This window comes from Pan paniscus, chromosome 18 (assembly GCF_029289425.2).
Source record: "Pan paniscus chromosome 18, NHGRI_mPanPan1-v2.0_pri, whole genome shotgun sequence".
In the NCBI taxonomy this organism is placed as follows: Eukaryota; Metazoa; Chordata; class Mammalia; order Primates; family Hominidae; genus Pan; species Pan paniscus.
In genome coordinates, this window is record NC_073267.2 from 83,357,842 (window position 1) to 83,377,796 (window position 19,955).

A 19,955-nucleotide genomic window follows, 5' to 3' on the forward strand; every position below is an offset into this window, starting at 1 on the left:
GGAAGTGACACCTTTCACTTCTGCTCACAGCTAGTTGTCTGGAACTAGCACCACCCATCTGCAAGGAACCAGAATGTTTGGTCTTCCATGTGCATGGAAGGAAAGAACCGAATATAGGGGATCAGCATCCATGACTGCCCTATTGACATAATGTGGCTGTGTGTCTCAGTACACATTATTAACATCTCTTTGCCTTTGTTTCTTTGTAGCAAAATAGAAATAATAATTAGTAATACCTACCCTACAAGGGAGTTATAAGGACACAACTTTATAACATTCCCAGTCTCACATAGACATAGTTGCTTGATGTCCAGGAGTGGAGGGGCTGGGGTAGACTTGAGCTCCTGGTGTGCTCTTCATCAGGATCTCACGTGAGCTGAGTTTGTTTGTTCCCCTTTCAGACCGACTGTACAGACTTCCATGCAGAAAAACTCATTAATGCAGCCCCAGGAGGCCAGGGAGGCACTGAAGCCAGTGTGGAAGTCTTATTCGAGCCCAGCCACCTGGGTGAGACCAAGGGCATCCTGATCCTATCATCGCTTGCAGGTGGAGAGTATATCATCCCCCTCTTTGGAATGGCTCTGCCTCCCAAGCCCCAAGGTCCCTTCTCGATCCGAGCCGGGTACAGCATAATCATCCCCTTCAAGAATGTCTTCTATCACATGGTGACCTTCTCCATCATCGTGGATAACCCAGCCTTCACCATTCGCGCTGGAGAGTCTGTGCGGCCCAAGAAGGTCAACAACATCACAGTCTCCTTTGAAGGAAACCCATCTGGCAGCAAAACCCCCATCACCACCAAGCTGACTGTGAGCTGCCCTCCTGGTGAAGGGAGTGAAACTGGAGTTAAATGGGTTTATTATCTGAAGGGGATCACCCTTTAGTGGTAACCAGGGTTACCTGTATCAACCAAAAGCTATGCATTGTCTTAGCCTGAAAAAGAATAGAGAAAACAATAAGAATTCTAAAGGAACTGTTTTTATTCTTCTCATACAATTATAGGGCAGTGATTTCCCTATTATGTGTTTTCCAAATATAGATATGAAATATCTATTCCATATTAAACATTATAACTACACACAACAGCTCTATATTTTAGACAACTGAATCCTTGTAAGTCCCTAAATTGAGTTTCTTGACATAGCCCCAAAGCTCAAGTACTTTGTAATAATTCCCATTTTTATCAAGAAGGCACAGGTATCACACTAATGACCTTCTACTCTACAACACTTAGCAATGCGTGACGCTGGGTACTGCAGTTTCTTTTTAAAATCCAAAATGGTTTAAAAAGCCCTTAGACATGACTATTTTGATGTGGCATTTTATTCTGCTTTCACATAAAAGCCAAATAAATATTTTCAAAGGGATGAGCAGATAACATTAGGGCAATCCAGGGACACTCTCATCACTTTTTCTCTTGGCTTTTATACCATCAGTGTCTGAATCCCACATCTGCCCTACACAGAAAGTTCTCACTGAAGTCTAGGCCCTGGAGAAAGGCTAATAGAGATCCCAGCTCCCCCCACCACACACACACACCCCGCCTTGGATAGCATTCAGCAGGAGAGCAGGGATTCTCAACCCATCTGCATATCAGGACCACCTAACTCTCACTCTGAACGTGCCCAGTCCCCATCTGATGTAATTGGTCTGGAGAGGGGTGTGGGCATCTTTATTATATATATTTAACTTGTATAGCAGATGGTTAAAGTCTGGCCCTGGCATGGGTTTGCTTCTGCAGACATACACCTCTGATGGAGGGTCCCCCTGCCTCTACCTGCTCCCCACACTCATCCCCCACAGCCCTCCTACAAGAGGGGCAGGAGACTGGAAGAAGATGGCGTCTTGGGAATGAATGCCGTAAAGAAGTGGGTCTCAAAAATGGTCCCTGGGCCAGCAGCAGTACTATCACCTGGGAATTTATTAAAAATCCAAACTCTCAGTCCCCATGTCAGATCGACTGAATCAAAAGTCTGTGGGTGTGGCCCGGCAATCTTTTAGCAAGCCCTTATACCTGTCAGAGGTGGCTTTCATGGAGGGAGACTCTTCTACTTCTTCTGTACCTCCCCACAACCCTAGCCCAGTATACTCTAGGACCAAAAAAGCTTTTTCTAGAATGTCTATAAACACAGACCTTTACAATAGTCCTCCTTCATCCTCAGGGGATACATTCCAAGGTGCCCAGTAGATGCCTGAAACCACAGATAGTACTGAACACTCCATATACTGTGGTATTTTCCTTTACATACATACCTTTGATTAATTTATAAATTAGGCACAGTAAGAGATTAACAACAATAATAATAAAATGGAATAATTATAATAATATGCCAGCATCACTACCCATGTGCTTTGGGGCCATTATTAAACTAAATAAGGTTTCCTTGAACACAAGCATTGCGATCCCATGACAGTTGACCTGCTAACCCCAAGTCATCTACTCAGTGACTATCAAGTAGGTTGTGTCTACAGCATGCATACGCTAGACGAGGGTTCACATCCTGAGCAGGATGGAGTGGGATGGCATGAGATTTCCTCAAGCTATTCAGAACAGCATGCCATTTAAAAAGTATGAATTGTTTATTTCTGGAATTTTTCATTAAATATTTTCATTCCACAGTTGACCACAGGTAACTGAAGCCATAGATGAGGAGGACTGCCATACTTAATAGACAATTTATTCTTATAACCTCTAAAGACACTACTGATAGGTCTAAAGACAACCAGATGACAGATTTTCGCAATGGTTAAGTGAGCAAAGATCGCTCTGACCAATAATCTGAGAGGATGCTAAGATCAATGAGCAAGAGTGATGACTTGCAAATATACAGCATCTGTATAAAGTCAGTGCTTCTGAAATATTAGTATACATCAGCATCCCCTGGAGGGCTTACTAAAACAGATTGCTGAGCCCCACCCTCAGGAAGTCCGATCTAGGAGATTTGGGTGGGGCTTGAGAATCTGCATTTCTAACCAGTTCTTGGTGATGCTCGTTGGTGAGACCAATCAGACTGTGAGAACCACGACTCTAAAGCCTCGAGCCTCCTGGTTATTCGGAGTGGCCTATGGACCTGCAGCATCAGCATCACCTGGGAATTTGTTAGAAAGGCAGGCCCTCAGGCCCCACCCTAGACCTGTTGAATCAGAATCTGCATTTTCATGGACCTCCAGGCGATTTGCATGCACATTGCAGCTGAGAGTGCTACTTTAAGGTACCTGGCAAAACTTGACATTTGCCAAACCCACAGCCATAACTCTTTCATTACAGTCCTGAGAAGTCTTACCAAATCTGCATAGGACCTAGTTGATGAAATTAACCCTCCCCAAAATGTGCCTCCTTCCACCTATTCACCAGAGGTATAGGTTAGGAGAAGGGAAGCAATTGGTTCCTCACCCTACTCTTCAAAAGGGTGTACTTTTTCAGTAATGGTCAATGTGGTACACCAAGTGATCCCTAAGACTAAAGAAAAGGTGGAAGAAGCTGTGTGAAATCTTGGCTAACATGCCACCAGCCCTAGCATGGCTTATAGCCAGCCTTCGGGTGGCTAGGGGCAACTCCCCCAACTTCAGACCTGTTCCAGTGCTTCCCCAAGCCACTGAAGCTGTCCATATACATTTTATAAAATTGATCAGGGAGAAGGGAGGGGGAGAAACAAAAACGAACCCAGGTTGCAGCACACTCAGCATTAATCACTAGATCAGCCTGCGCTCAGACCTGCTTCCTCATAGCTGTTTGGTGCCTGCTGTTTCAGAATCACGTAGACCCTGCTAAAGATCATAGTTCCCCTCAATGCTCTGGAGATAACAACTTGAACATTAGGAAACGTTAAGTTTTCCGTTTGAGATATTTATTCTTGGTCCTGTGTACCAGTGAAACAACTGACATCAGCTGATCTGAAGGACCTCACGAGAAGCTGATTCACCAAAGAATGCAGTTTCCACATCCTGATGATTTCATCCATCTTACCCAACCAATCAGTCACCTGGTTTTTCAGTCCTTCACCCTCCAGGATCCCCTTAAAAACCCCAGCCCAGAACTCTTCCGGGAGATGGATTTGAGGGTATCCTCCCATCTCATCACTCAGTGACCTTTGATCATCACTTTCTCTGCTGCATCCCCACTGTCTCTGTGCATTGGTCTGTTACTGCACAGTGGGCACACAAACGTGTTGGTCCTATAACACCACTGAGTCTAGGGTCCAAATCCTCCTAGCCCCTGAGAGAGGAGGAAGTTCCTTCTCCCTGGGACCAAGAGCCAAGCTCAGATCCTGCCCCAGTGTGAACCCTCTTCCAGGCTGGTTTGAGATTGGGTGCATTTCTTCCCTTTAGGTTTTTCTTGTGCTTCCTTAGCCTCAAACAATAACAAAATAGTCTTATATTAGCAAATTTGGAATGGCAAAGTAGCTTAACAGCAGGCTTGATGAAAATAACCCTTCCAACACATGCTTGTGGAAGTTACATTGGAGAATCCATTCTCAGCAAAGCAGACCAGGAGACTTCTAACTGGGGGATGTTCAGAAAATGTCAGGGTAGCTGTGTGGCAGAACTCCAAGGAGCACTGTGCACAGAATACCATGGGAATGAGGCTCCCTGGCCTCGTTCCACACTGGGCCCCCAGTGAGTGTGGCATGCTAAGTCTAACCACTTCTTTAGGAGCCTCAAGTCAGAGGTGACAATACTGTAACATTGGTGAGGGCCTGCCACATTTCAAGACCTCTACCTAATACCTTAAACCCTGTTGCCCTGAAACTCCAGCTACAATTACATTGCTGTTGGAGAAACTGCTTTGCACAGTTCAAGATTTTGGTACAATTTCTTACAATGTCATCAGCAGCCTCTTGCTACAAGTTATGTCATAACTTTTACATACTTGTAATAGCTATTATGAATAGTTGTTACAGAACTATTACAAGTTCTAGCATGACAACCAAGCATCACACAGATGCAGATGAACTGTAACTGTGAAATGATGACTAGTATGCAGTCAGGCACATCAGTTATCCCCTAGTCTAGAAGAGTTTCAACAGGAATGGTCACAGGTCAGAGAAGAGGAACAAGGGTGGAAGGCAAGGGTAGCCTTTGGGCTTTATTTTTACCACCACTGCTAGCTCAATTATGCATAAATAATCTTACCTAGTTGGCATTTTTCAAGATATTAGAGAAAAGAACCACTTCTTCCTAGGAACTTCTGACCTAAAGGTAGGCATTGGTCTGGGCCTTGAATAAAAAACTGGTTACTTAGCAACCTGAGCCAGAATATAATTTCAGGAGAAAAGAATACTTCTGGTAAAAAAAAAAAAATCCTTATTGTTTTGAATTATTAAAAATTGTATCATTACCCTTGGGAAATTCAGTTCACCTCTAAGAAAAAGCCAAACCAAAAAGCAAAAGAAACATGAAATATATTAGATATGGGTCCCGTGGAAATGCACACACATTGGAGAAATAGAACCAAATCATTCCCATTGATTTACGTTTTTTCAGTGTTTTTCATCAACCATCATCAAAATCCTAAAACCAAACTTTGCAAGACATTTGGAGATGTCCTTGGCAGTACTACTACTACTTGTTAGCGCACCTACCTTCATTCATAGGATTGTGTCAGCAAAGATTTTAACAACTATGAAAACCCCACCAGTATAGGAGAATACATTTTTTATGGCTTTTTCTAGACGTGATATATCCATGACTTGCAGAGTTTTGGATTAGCCTTTGTATTCATTTTCTATAGCTGCATAACAAATTACCACAAAACTAGGAGAGCAAAACAACACAAATTTATTATCTCACAGTTTCCATGGGTTGAGAGCCCAGTGTGAACTGGATTCTCAGCTCAGGGTTCCACAAGGCTGAAATCAAGGTGCTGGCCAGCTGCATCCTCATCAGGAGGCTCAACTAGGGAAAGATCTGCTTCCAAGGACCCTCAATGTGTTGGCAAAATTCATTCCTTTGTGGGCATATGACTAAAGTCCTTACAGGAGAGTCTCTCTTCCACTTCAAATTTCTTCTAATCTCTTTTAAGTACTCACTTGATTCAGTCAGGCCCACTCAAGTTAATCTCTCTTTTTATTAATTCAATGTCTGCTGATTAGGGACCTTAATTACATCTGCAAAATCTCTTCTGCGATATTACATAATATAATCATGTGAGTGATGCATAGCCCATCATATTTACAAGTCGTTCACACTGAAAGAGGGTATAATACAGGGCATGAACACGAAGGGGTGGGAATATTGGAGGTCATCCTAGAATTCTGCCTACCTTTGTCCTTTACTCATTGTGTCCCTGTTTCTGTTGAGGAAAATACTCCATTTTCAAGACTGTTATAAGGCCTATATATGCACTTTTCATTCATTAAAGAAAAGTATCACCATGCATTCTGAAACTGTTATTCTTTGAACTCCACTGTAATCTAGCCCTTGTCCTAAGTCCCTGTTCACTCTGAAAGCTTATGATAGGAAAGGCTGATGCACCTCCCTGTTAACTGCATGTTTACCACACTCCGGCCATAAATTGCTTTTAAATATTTTGCCACATAGTTGGGATTTCTGTCTCACCATGTAATGTGATTCCCGAAGCAGCTGAAGGGGCTGCTTTCCAGGGGACCTATCTAGAGACCCGCACTCAGCAGATCTGGGGCCTTTCTCTCTGTCTGTAACCAGCCCTCCTAGGCATCAGAGCATGGTAAACACACCCCCAAATGGTGGAGTGACAGACACTGGTGGTACCTGAGATCTTAGGTGGTAGACAGGTAGTGCCATTTTTAACTGAGAATTTATTTTGACGTGTCTTAGAAAAAATATACCTATTCAAACTCATGGTTTTAGGGCATAAGCAAAGCTAAAAGAGATTTAAGGTATTTTTTAAAGTGAGTTGATTTGAGGAAAACATTAAATAGATAATACAAGTGGCTAAAATATGGTGAAAGTGATGACAGTGTTACTGCAGTTAGGGAAACGTCTGCATCTAGGAAATTGGTAAGTGACCGACTACTCAATGAACTAGTGAATTCGGTGACTATTGAATAAATTATGTTAAGTGAATCCGACTCCAAGAACCCATTCGGTCTTACGAACGTCTACAGAAGCCCACCACGTGCCATCAATTGGGCGTGAGCTACACACCCATTAAGCACGTCTCAAACCACACTCCAGCTACCTGGAGCGCAGCGCGATAGTGTGCGCAGTGTGGGTGGAGCCTTCCGAGGGCGTGGCCAATCCACCTGCGGCCTGCGGTGGGGGCGTGGCTGGCGAGGGGCGGGTCCTCGCGACGGAAGGCGGAAGTGCTGTAGAGTCATGTGACTCGAGTAACATGGCCGCTGTCTCGTGAGTCCCGCTAGTGCCGGGCGGGAGTTGTTAAGCGGCCAGGGTCAGGTGTGCTGGAGCGGGGTCCGGGCCCGGGTTCCAGGGCGAGGCGGCGGAGCGTGGCAGGCAAGCCTAGAGCGGCGTGGTCCATGCGCCGGCGCCGGGGGCAGAGCGGAGCCACAGACTCCCCTGGCCCCGGCGCGGCCCCGGCAGCCGCGGGCTAAGGAGTCGCGAGGCTCCCCCAGCTGCCACCATGAACCCCGAGAAGGATTTCGCGCCGCTCACGCCTAACATCGTGCGCGCCCTCAATGACAAGCTGTACGAAAAGCGGAAGGTGGCAGCGCTGGAGATCGAGAAGTAAGAGCCGCCAGGACCCCTCCCTGGCTATGCAGCCCCTGACTGCTCTGCTCCCCAGGGGGACTCCTCACGCCTTCCCAGCCAGGGTTACTTTCGCAGGTTTTAGGCCCTTACCTTAGCGCAGTGTTTAAGAGCAGATTGGGAGCCATATCTGGGAGTCCCTGCTTTACTCCTGACTAGCTGTGTGATTTGGTCCCAGCTTTTTAACCTCCCGGTGCCACAAAGGGCTGCAGTGAGAATGAAGTGACATCATGTATGGGTAGTGCTTTGCACAGTGCATGGCACATGGTGAGTCTTCGGTGCGGTGCCACCCAAACCAGCAAATCAGAGAGTTGTCTCTGTGGTGAGAGAGAAGTCAGAAGCCGGAGAATTTGCAGGTGATGCTGACCAGCCTGGTTTCTTACCCAGCTTCTGAGAAGTGAAGGAGATTGTTAGTGACCAAGTAGAGAAATCAGGTCGGAAAACTCGTGATCTCAAGGCTCAGAGAGTTGTTTGTTTTATCTGTGTTATAACACCCTTCCCTGCAAGTGGAAGTAGAAATAATTTGACCTTTCTTGCTTCTGCAGTCTTGTTACATGTATGTGTAACAATGATCTGATATTTTACTTTATTTCCCAATGTACAAAACAGCGAAAGTTTAACTGGGGATGTTTTATTTATTTTTTTTCTGCAGTATTATTTTACTTTTGTGGGTTTTTTCCCAGTCACATTTTAGTGTTAAAGTCAAGTGAGTGAGTGATTTCAGAAAATTGGAAAGAAGCAGGCTGTGAAACTGGAAGAATACCAATCTGCGAGTCAGAAAAGGTGAATTGTAGTTCTGTTCTGTCCAGTAGAGTAGCCCTTGGCCGTGCGTAGCTATTATACATTTAAATTATTAAAGATTAAACTTTAGTTTCTCAGTCACACTACCCGTATTTCAAGTGTTCAATAGCCACATGTAGCTATTGGCTACTATATAGGGCAGCACAGATTATAGACTGTTTCCATCATTGCAGAATGCTCTATTGGACTGCTCTAATCTATTCCGTGGTGTGACATTCATTCGTTAACCTGGGGCAAATTCCTTAACTCAGGGTTTCTCAGCCTCTGCACCATTCACATTTTGGGGCAGATGATTTTTGGTTGTAGTGGGCTGTCCTGTGCCTTGCAGGATTTTTAACAGCGTCTCTGACCTCTTCCCACTGGATGCCAGTAGCGCTCCATCCGTTGTAACAATCAAAAATGTCTTCAGACATTGCTAAATGTCCCCTGAAGGAGCAAAATTGCCCCGGTTGACAACTGCTGCTTGCAATCCAAATCAAATGTTGCTTTGGATTTTAGTTTCCTCCTAAACTAAAGGGTTCGGACCTTGATAAGAAATCCCCCACCCTGCCTCCATTCAGCTCTCATACTCAGTATGTCCACAACCATCTAGCTCCTTCTCTCATCAGACACCACTTTCTTGACTGCTCCTTTTATATAGCTTTTTGTTTATGCCTGACTCTCACGAATGCTAGCAAGTCTTATTGCACATTGTCATACTGAATAGAGGGACCCAGAGATGATATATAGGCATGATTCCGTGTCCATGGGGTTTTGTTGGCTTTGAAGTTGCCTTGACACCTAGTTTTGTCCCTCACCCACTCTGCTTCTCAGGAATATCCGGTTTTATTGTAGCTTGAGTCATCTGTTGAGTCCTTGAAGAGAGAGGTATTCATCTCAACATTATTGTTGCTTCCAGCGCAACCTGTGTATCTGTTCTCACTCTGCACACAGTTCTGTAAGGGTTTTGTCTTTGATTGAGTTCATTTTGTATTGGACATTGCCCTTGATTTGTGGAATTTAGAGAAACTCAGCAGTGCCTTGACTGTGAACTCCTTAAGAGCAGAGAGTTCTGTTTATGTATCTGTTTTATTTATCCTTAGCACTTAGCCTGGCAGCACTTGACAGCTGGTGTCCGAATAAATGAATGACTGTACATTTTCGGTGGGGAAATAACATTGCAGGCTCAGGACCTTGCTGCCCAAAAGCGTGGCCTGCAGACAGCAGCATCAGGATCACCTGGGAGCTTGTTAGAGGCTCTGCAGCTTTGCTCCAGACCTATGGAATCAGAATCTGCATTTTAACAAGATCCCTGGGTGATTTGTGTGCACCTTAAAGTTTGAGAAGCACTGGCCTCAAAGACCCTCTCATCTGTTTCCAGCCTTCTCCAGTCATGCTTAGAATGAAGAATGGCTGGTTAGTTCAATGCCTTCCTCAGAACATATGCTTCACAAATTGCTTAGAGATAGATACTGACTTACTTATCTGTGCTTCACCAGCACCAGCATTTTGCTTGTCTGAGCACTTTCTATGTGTCAGGTACACATAGGATATTGTATGTTTTAATATATTCTTCATTTGGCCTGGTCAAAGTGACCCTCAGCAAACACAGACTATTAATTAATCTCTCATTAATCAGACTGCAGATGCCCAATAAAAGAAGAGTCCGAATATTGGCACTTATCTATGTAGTGTAAATGAGTCAGTTCATGTGCTCCCTAAATGAAAGTGCTTAGTCCTGTTCTTAGGTAAGTTGCCCCTTTAAGATACCCTATTTCCTGAGAGGCTGCGTGGCATGGTGTTTAAGAGCAGGCTCTGGAACTGGGGTTCAAGCTCCCATTTACTGGATAGGTGACCCTGAGCAAGCTAATTAACCTCTGTGCCTCAATTTCTTCATCTGTAAAATGAGAATAATAATAATATGCATAGAGTTGTTTGAGCTAATGTTGTAAAGTGCTGTGTTAGTCTGTTCTTACTCTGCTATAAACAAATACCTGAGACTGGGTAATTTATAAAGAAAAGAGATTTATTTGGCTCACGGTTCTGCAAGCTGTACAGAAAGCATAGCGGCTTCTGCTTCTGGCGGGGCCTCAGGATGCTTCCAATCATGATGGAGGGCAAAGAGGGAGCAAGGCGTCCCACATGGCGGGAGCAGGAGCAAAAGAGGGTGAGCAGGGAGGTGCTGCACACTTTCAAACAACCAGATCTCTTGAGAACTCACTCACTATCACAAGAACAGCACCAAGAAGATGGTGCTAGGCCATTCATCATCATGGGAGAAATCCACCCCCATGATCCAGCCACCTCCACCAGGCCCCATCTCCAACACTGGGAACTACAGTTCAACAAGAGATTTGGTGGGGACACAGATCCAAACCATATCAAGTATTTAGTGTAGTAGTGGGCACATTGTAATTGTTACAAACTGTATACATAGAGAGAGAGTTGTTATGTAATTGCCCTAATTATTTCTAACATACGTATATCACATAGTTGTCCTCTGTCAGTACTGCTGTTACCACTTTTTGGTAGGGAGAATGATAGCCTCCTATGTTTGCGCCATGCTAATCCCTGGAGCCTGTGAATATGTTATGTTACACAGCAAGGGGGAATTAAGGTTGCTAATCACTAACCTTAAAAATAGAGAGATTATCCTGTATTATCGAGGTGGGTCCAATGTAACCCTAACCAGAAGAGTCAGTGTCAGAGTGATGTGATGTGAGAAAACTTACCCAGATCATCACTGGCTTTGAAGATGGAAGGGAACCACCAGCCAAGGAATGCTGGCAGCCTCTAGAAGCTGGCAAGAAAGTGGATTTTCCCCTAGAGCGTCACAAAATAACATAGCCTGCCAACATCTTGATTTTAGCTCAGTAAGACCCATAGTAACAAATGCGTTGTTCTTGAATTTTTTTAATTTTTTAATTTATTTTATAGAGATGGGGGTCTCACTATGTTGCCCAGGCTGGTCTTGAACTCCTAGGCTGAAACAATCCTCCCACTGCAGCCTCCCAAAGTGCTGGGATTACAGGCAAGAGCCACTGCCCCAGCCTGGTGTCTCCTTTTATGAGGACACTGATCCTGTGGAATCAAGGGCCCCACCCTTAGGACCTCTTTTAACCTTAATTACTTCCTTATAGGCCCTCTCTCCAAATCCAGTCACACTGTGGATCAGAACTTCAATCTATGAATCTGGGGGTTGGGGGACTGTTCAGTCCATCACAGTGATCATAGTGAAGCCTGGGAGTGCACGTATATAAAGTGCTGTCTGCCCCATTTTGGATGGTTGGGAGGATATAGAAAAGCTTCCTTTGGTTTGGCCATCGTATACCCCTCATCTCATTTATTTTGCATCGCTGCCCTATGGGCGTGGTGGTGTTACCCTGTTTCACAGATGAGGAAACAGGCTCCTTGAGGTTAAGTAATCTTCCCGTGGTTTCACAGCTAGAACCTAGCAAGAAAACTCAGGTTCATGTGTCTCAGAAGACGTCCCCACTGCATGACTGGTTTTCCCTACCAGAAAGGGGACATACTTATAATAAAAGGAATTTGATACTTGAAATTCTCCACAGTGGTTTTAGCTGCCACTTTCAGTTCTCCAGAGCTCAGGTGACAGAGCCAGTCCTGCCTATGGTGTTCCAGTGAGGCATTAAAACCACTAATAAGAGGGGATTGTATCATGATGACAGGCCTCTCAGACACTAAAAATGCAGAGATGGATGCTTGCCTCAACTGAAGGACCCCCAGATCCAGAATCTTAAGACCACCAGTGTGGTGTTAAGTGACCACACTAACTGTCTAAGTGTTGGGATCCAGCTGTACAAAGTTCTGGAGAACTTTTGCCCCTACAACCTTATTCCCACAGGACCACACAATTTCCTATAGGATAAGGCAGTCAGGTTAGGATTTTTATCATGGCTGTTGCTGGTTTTGTGGGTTTTCAATTTTAATATAGTCATTGATCAGTCGTAATGAAAAGAGTGGGAAGATGCCAGGCTGTCTTCCCAGAAGAGTCTAATGTGGGGGAGAAATGCTAGCAGGCACTCTGATCAGTGTGGTGGGTGCTCACTCTGCCAGGCATCATGGAGGCAGGGCCCCCACTGTCTCATTGCTGGCTGGGAGAGACAGCGCCACTCGTGGTCAAGTCTCTAGTGGTCCTGAGCTTTGAGTTCCATCTGTGGTCCTACCTCCCTGAACGCACCTGATCTTGTCTTTGAACTTTGAGTTCAAAGCCAGCAAATGTAACTGTCCTGCTAGGTGGCCCAGGCCATGCCCCCTGAGAGCCCAAAGCCCCAGGGAGGGCTGCTGGGAGCAGAGCTCCTGAATCACGCCTCCCTGCCTGCTGGCTGTGGGGGAGGTGAGTCCCTGGAGCTCTGTGAACAGGTGAAAGTTGAACAGGTGAAGGTTGACCTGGTTCTTCGGAGCCTACCACCTCTGTGGGGAAGGTGCCAGAGTCATGCATCGCTTCAGAGGGATGCATTCTTTTTTTTTTAGACAGAGTCTCGCTCTGTCGCCCAGGCTGGAGTCCAGTGGTGTGATCTCACGGCTCACTGCAAACTCCGCCTCTCGGGTTCACGCCATTCTCCTGCCTCAGCCTCCCTAGTAGCTGGGACTACAGGCGCCCACCACAACGCCTGGCTAATTTTTTTGCTTGGTTTTTTTTTGTTGTTGTTGTTTTTAATTTTTAGTAAGGATGGGGTTTCACCATGTTAGGCAGGATAGTCTCGATCTCCTGACCTCGTGATCCACCCGCCTCAGCCTCCCAAAGTGCTGGGATTACAGGCATGAGCCACTGCACCCGGCTTAGGGGGATGCATTCTGAGAAGTGTGTTGTTGGGCAGTTTCATCATTGTGTGAACAACATAGAGTTACTCACACAAACCTAGATGGTGCAGTCTGCCACACACTAGGCTATATGGTAGAGCCTACTGTCCCTAGTCTACAAACCTGCACAGCATGTGACTGCTGAATACTTAGGCAATTGTAACACAGTGGTATGTGTGTACCCCAATATATCTGAACATAGAAATAGTATAGTAAAAATATAACATTATCATCTTACGGGACCACTGTGGAATATGCAGTCTGTTGTTGACCAAAATGTCCTTATGTGGCACATAACTGTATTTATTACCCAGTGGCTCAAGGTAATTTTTGGAGTGCAGGTCAGAATTCCACCCAGCTTGGCTGTTTATCAGCAGTGGGACCCTGTTTAAATTGTTTAATTCCGGGGTCACAGGCTGGCCCCTGGGGGCTGTGACCTACACGCAGACCTGTTTGGTTTGGCCTGGATCACAAAGTATTTTAAATTGAGAAATTTCACGGTGAAATTCAGGTTTCTGGATTATCTTACGGACTTGGGAGATGTGGCTTTGGGGGCCCGCATTCCTGCAAAGCAAATCGTCGGGAGCTTTGCCACCTGTTGGCAGATTAACCAGAGCCTGTTTTACCTCCTGGGCTTCCCCCATATCTCCTGCCTGGCCCGTGTGGGCATTTGAGTTTGTGATCTCTGATTTAACCTCTTTGTGCCTCAGTTTTCTTATTTTAAAAAAAAGCCCCTTGAAAACATTATGCTAAGTGAAAGAAGCCAACCATAAAAGGCCACATATTGTGTGATTCTATTTATATAAAATGGCCAGAATAGGCAAATCTATAGAAACAGAAAGTAGACTCGGGCTTGCCTAGGGCGCGGGGGAATGGGGAGTGACTGCCAGTGGGTGCAGGGTTTCTTTTGGGGATGGTAAAAAAATGTTCTACAATTGACGGTGGTGATGGTTGCACAGCTTCGTGAATATACAAAAGGCTGCTGACACCTACACTCTAAAAGAGTGAATTTATGGTATGTGAATTGTGTCCCAATATTTAAATTAGTGCTGTTTTGTTACAGTCTGAGGGAAGCACTTATTCAGTAGTCACAACTACTGTCACCCGAGATCAAAACAAGCCTCCTGCTGTCAGTGACTCTTGCTTCTCCTTTGTAGTTTTTTCCACTGGTTGGATCCACTATATGCTCAGTACATGCTCATTCCTACGTCATATCTGCTCATTTCTAATCAGTTCATTCCTAGGTCCAACCTAGGTTGGTTGGTGGGTGCCCAGCCAACATTTATGGAATGAGCACAACCTCGTGTGCTATGTATAAGATCACAGCTTGTCTCTGATTCTGACTTTGCACTAATACTGTTATTTGAGCATGTGCAGTACAGAGCACAGAATGCAGTTACCTAATTTAATTCTCTAAAAGCCCTGTAAAGTCATTGTCATGATTAACCCACCTACAGCTGAGGATGTTCCCTCTGAACACATGGGAACCTGAGTTCAGTGGCTAAAACCTCTGCCACCTAGGACAGAGGTTGGGACATAGGGCCATCACCAAATGACATGGGATTGGAGTTAAATGAAATCATGTGCCTGGCACACAGTGGGCACCCAGCTGGTGGTAGCTGTGCTATTTGGGGAGGGGCTAGTCTAATATAGTGGATAAGATTTTAGATCTTGGGGTTAGAAAAGCCTAGATTTGATTTTTAGATCCATCATCTACAACTTGCATGACTTTGTGTATATTTCTTAACTTCTCTGAGCCTCAGTTTCCACAAACTGTAAAATGGGTGTAATGGTACTTAACTCAGTGGCTTGTTTTAAGGTTTCAGTTAGACCCTGTATGTAAACATGCAGCACGTTGCCTGGCAAATAGTAAGTACTCAGCTGATGGTTACTCACTCTGTCCTGCGTTCACAGAAGACCAGCGCTAGAGCCTTATTTCAAAGCATCTCAAGTAGGCACCTCCTCTGTACTCCCTGTGTATGGAAGGAATGCCTTGGCGGTGACCGAGCACTGTGTGAAAGTGTATAGAGAAAGCTGCGTTTCACTTGGGGGCCTTAGTTCTGCACAAGGGAATTGCCATCTGTAATTGGGTGCAATTGGTTTGCAGCTGAAGTGGCTTAGGGAGATGGGAGGGAGGGACTGTGACATAGTTGAAGGGATATGGACTTGGTAGATGTCAAGGGTTCAGACCTTTTGTGACCCTAGGAAAGGGGCTTGATTTCTCTACAACTGTTTCAGATCTGGAAGATGGGAGTAAAATAATAATAGCTACAGCAGGAGGTATCGTCGGGAATAACTGACCCCTGGAATACTCAGCAGAGTGTGAGTGCTTAGGAAGTGGTCAACTCAGTAGTCCTCGTGTGACCTGTGACAGTCTCCTGCGACTGTCACCGTGCTGTGGTACAGAGTTAAGCTAAGGGGTCCTGTGGCTGTGCTGGATGGCTCCAGGCTCTCCCTTGGCTCATGAAAGTCCAGATGTGTCTTGCAGTGTCCGTGGCTGCTTCTCCTGTCAGGTAGTCGGTGTGGCAGTCTTTGAGACATTGAGGGTGGCGTCAAGAGCTTGATGTTGGCCCCCCTTGGGGCTTGTATCTTCTGGGGAATGGGTGTTCCTGCCATCCTGCAATGCCACTGGCCAGCTGAGAACCCAGGCTCTGAGCAGCCTCTAGAGGACACCTCTCCACAGGGTTCTTTAGCACTTTTTGGAGGAAACCAGGCAGAAGTGGATTCCCTGCTCTGGTGTATAAGACAGCGATGTCCATGCCCTTCACATTAGTGAAGGTCTCCAGGGATTTGTGATCGTGAGAGTTTCTGGGCCAGATACTAACTTCAAAACTAGTTCAGCCTCAGATCCCCCACCTCTGGCTCCCAACCTGTAGATGAAAGGAGGGATAGTGTGGTCTTTTGAAGAGACACTAAACCTGGAACTGGGGCTGCCCAGGTTTTCAACTGCACTTACTCTGCTTCCCCTTGTAGTTGCTTTTTTTGTCTCTGCACTTGCCCTGTGAAGTAGAGACCACACCACAGGCTGGCTGACTAGGGCAGTTCTGGAGCACCTAGCGAGGGGTTAGAGGACGCCTTCAGCTGTCCTTCAGGCGTCATCCAAGGCTGTGCACCTTTCCCCGGCCAGCAGCCACAGCTCTGGTGACCTGAGCCCTTCTTGGTGTGCATTTTTGGGTCCTAGTAATGGTGCCCTTTGCTCCTGCTAACCTGGACTATAAGAGTAGAGGGTGAGGACCGTCCAAATGCAGTATTGATTAACCCAGCAGGTTAGGTTTGGGTTTGCAAAGCACTCCCATGTCACCAATATGGCAGTGTGGGGTCTTGCCCAGGTTTTCCCCGCAGCTCAAGCTGCCTGTCACCCCTGCCTGTCTTGACAAGTGTTTCCCCACCTACTGCACTCAAAGTTCTGAACTCAGAGAGAGGCCTAGTGCTAGAGATGCAGACACATGGTGCCAGTCCTCAAGGACTTTATCAAGAAGTTGTGGAGGGTCCAGGCATGGTGGCTCATGCCTATAATCCCAGCACTTACGAGGCCAAGGTGGGCGGATCACTGGAGGCCAGGAGCTCGAGACCAGCCTGGCCAACATGGTGAAACCCCGTCTCTACTAAAAATAGAAAAAATTAGCCAGGCGTGATGGCAGGTGCCTGTGACTCCAGCTACTCAGGAGGTTGAGGCAGGAGGATCGCTTGAACCTGAGAGGCAGAGGCTGCAGTGAGCCGAGATCGCACCACTGCACTCCAGCCTGGGCAACAGAGCGAGACTCTGTCTCAAAGGGAAAAAAAAAGTTGTGGAGGTAGGAATCACGCCTGAGAAGGAATTAGAAGGAATTTACCTGCTGACATTCGACAGCATGTTGCTGGGCACAGAATGAGGGGTCCTGAGTCCTTCTGCGCTCACTTCGTGGGATCATCAGGAAAGGCAGGGGGTGGGATTTGAGCTGAACTTTGAGGGCTGGGTAGAATGTTTAAGGGACCAGGAGCTTTTCTAGAGAGTGGGCAGATGGGAGGTGCAGCATGGGCCAGGCAGGGCGCAGTAAGAAGGCAGGCCTGGCTGGAGTAGAAGCCTGTGCTGGGAGCCCGGCAGGAAGGCTGCAGAGGTCAGAGGTCGGCCTGGCCCTGTTTTGCTTGCCCCAAGTGTCAGATAAGGAGGGTAGGCTTGATTCGTGGAACAGATTCTTCCTGCCGGTGGCCCAGGGGTTGACCCCAGGCCCGGTGCTCTCCAGACTGACATATTGGTAAGGACGTGTTCCATGGTTTTCCCTCCAGCCATTGTTTGTCTGCCTGACGCCTGTTTTCCTGGAGATGAAGAATATTCTACCCTTAAGTGCAGGGGCGGAAACAGTAGAAACTTGGAGTTCCTGGGGCCACAGGGCCTGAATGGGCTGTCATTTTTGTAGTGGCCTGGGGTGCTCTGAATTGAGTCCTAGTAGGACTCTGGTGGGGGAGGCCTTCCGGCTGGTGCCAAGCAAGAAGACGTTTGCTCTTTGCAAAGGTGAGGGGGTGGGGAGGGAATGCCCAGCACAGAAATCCCCCTTGCCTCCCTCAGGAGGCCCTGTTACTTTTGCAGGCTGTCACTCCGACATCAGAGCCACTTTCCTCGTACTCTTCAAAGCTTCCTAAGTGCCATTCAAACCCATACCACCCACTGGTGCAGACTGCCCTTCCTAAAGTTCACATCACGCGCGAGCTCATGGTCTTCTGCAGCTCCTCACATCCACCGGGGCTAAATGCCAGTCCCTTTGCCAAGTGTCCAGGGTCCCATGCTGCATGACTGGGAGCAGCTTTTCCAACCCTGTCACCTACTTCCCCTCCACCTGTGGCTTTTCTTTCTGCCAAACCAAATGCCTGCTCCTCCTTCCTCTGAGCCTTTGTTCAGCCTCATCCTAACCAGCTCCAGAACGAACATCTACTCATCCTTCAAAACCCGTCTACAATGCTGACCCTTATAGAGCCCTAGTACATCCCTGCCCGGCAGACACGGGTCGTTCTCTTTCTGGCCTGCCCCGAGTCACCTCATGCTCTTCTTACCAAGTGTTTTTTCTGTTTGCACAGTATTCCTTAAGCCCTCTCTTCTTTCCTCCTCTTCCCACGCTGGCAGAGAGCTCCTTGGGGGCAGGGAATAGCTCTCATCCACTGGCCATCGCACAGGAGGAGTCTCCTCTCCAGTTGCTCGGGGAATGTTTGCGACCTGAAACAAGGAGACAGGAGAGGTGGTGGCTCCAGGGTGGCCTTCGCTGCCGTGCAGGTTGGCTTTCCTTTGGACCCCTTGCTGAAGCCTCGAGGATGTCCCCACTCCCACTCCTAGTGGGAGTTCCGCTGTAACTTGTACCAAGCGGAAACATGTCCTGGCTTCCTGGGCAGGCGTGGGGAGGCACAGCTGCTTTAGCGGGCCTAGGTGCATCCCACATCCTGGATTCTTCAAGAACAAGGAGACCAGGTTCTAGATCTTCGCAGAATTTAGGAAAATAAGTGTTTTCATCAAAGGCATTTGAAATCCAACTAGAAACAAGTCATTCTCAGTTCTCAGAGTGGATTTATAAATTCTTTAGGCAGTGTGAAATCTCAAATTCAGTCTCTTAGGATTAAAAGAAAAGGTCTGCTGCATTGGCCGGGAATCGAACCCGGGCCTCCCGCGTGGCAGGCGAGAATTCTACCACTGAACCACCAATGCCCCAGATGTGAGCAGCTGTGTGCGCACCTCCCTTTAACCCCATTCCTGGGCCTCCTTGCATATAAGTTGATTAACAGAATATGAAGCCAGTCTCTGATGCTGCCACATCAGCACAGTTGCAAGAATGGAACACTCAGGCTGCAGAGCAGGAGGGAGAAGGCAGGAAGCAGGAGGGTGTACGTGTCCAGTTGATTTGCCTTCAGACCTTGTGACAGAAACTAGAGCTTGAGTCTTTCTTGGTAGCAAAAGTATATTAAAACTTTGGGGGGCTTTTTCCCCCTCTGATGTTTGAGTCCTCCCACCGCCTTCTGTGTTTAGTCTTGTGTTAAACTGTGTTGCTGTTTGAGTCCTCCCACCGCATTCTGCGTTTAGTCTTGTGTTAAACTGTTACTGTTTGAGTCCTCCCACCGCATTCTGCGTTTAGTCTTGTGTTAAACTGTGTTACTGTTCTCAGGTTTCATGCCAGCTTCCTGCGGAAGACTGGCCAAGGCTGAGGACAGCACAACAGGAGTCCCCTTAAGGTGAAGGCATCAAGTTCATGGCTCCACAGCCATAGTGAGTGTTTCTCTGGAGAACCCAGCAGCTCTCATGTGTGCACTTAGCAGGGAAGTGTGGTTCCAGATTTGTGGGCACCCTTGGCTGCTGCAGGTCTGGTGTAGTTGGAGAGACTGACTGGCTCCTCTAGCAGGATCTCTCTGTGAGGAAAACTGGCCAGCAAAAGGCAGAAAAAGCAACACTGCATTGCATTGGCCAGGAATCCAACCCCGGCCGCCCGCATGGCAGGCGAGAATTCTACCACTGAACCACCAATGCTCTAGCTGTTTGGTAGAGCATCTGCAGGGCTTTTGGCAAGGGGCTGTGTCTGTCAATACTTAGGCACTCTGCCAGATGATTGGGTCTCACCTGGCTGGTTTGTCCAGTTTGGGAGACCAAACAAGTTGATGTAGAACCATCCTTGCCAGGCCTTAGTACGCAGTTTTGAGAGTTGAGGCCTATG

At 46.8% G+C, this 19,955-nt stretch overlaps 2 protein-coding genes and 1 non-coding gene across 3 annotated transcripts in view; 2 read left to right on the forward strand and 1 right to left on the reverse strand.

Moving 5' to 3' along the window:
- HYDIN (HYDIN axonemal central pair apparatus protein) overlaps positions 1-6,368 on the forward strand; it is a 429,930-nt gene extending 423,562 nt beyond the window's left edge. Inside the window, exon 86 of the mRNA XM_063597736.1 lies at positions 402-6,368. Within this exon, the coding sequence (XP_063453806.1) occupies positions 402-884 (483 nt within the window). The 3' untranslated portion in view covers positions 885-6,368. The remainder of the gene's footprint in view (positions 1-401) is intronic.
- Positions 6,369-7,268: 900 nt separating this feature from the next.
- Positions 7,269-19,955, forward strand: part of VAC14 (VAC14 component of PIKFYVE complex) — a 113,787-nt gene continuing 101,100 nt past the window's right edge. The window contains exon 1 of the mRNA XM_003829478.6: positions 7,269-7,662. Within this exon, the coding sequence (XP_003829526.3) occupies positions 7,559-7,662 (104 nt within the window). The 5' untranslated portion in view covers positions 7,269-7,558. The remainder of the gene's footprint in view (positions 7,663-19,955) is intronic.
- Positions 18,888-18,958, reverse strand: TRNAG-GCC (transfer RNA glycine (anticodon GCC)). The gene has a single exon. It is a non-coding gene; the product is annotated as a tRNA-Gly (tRNA).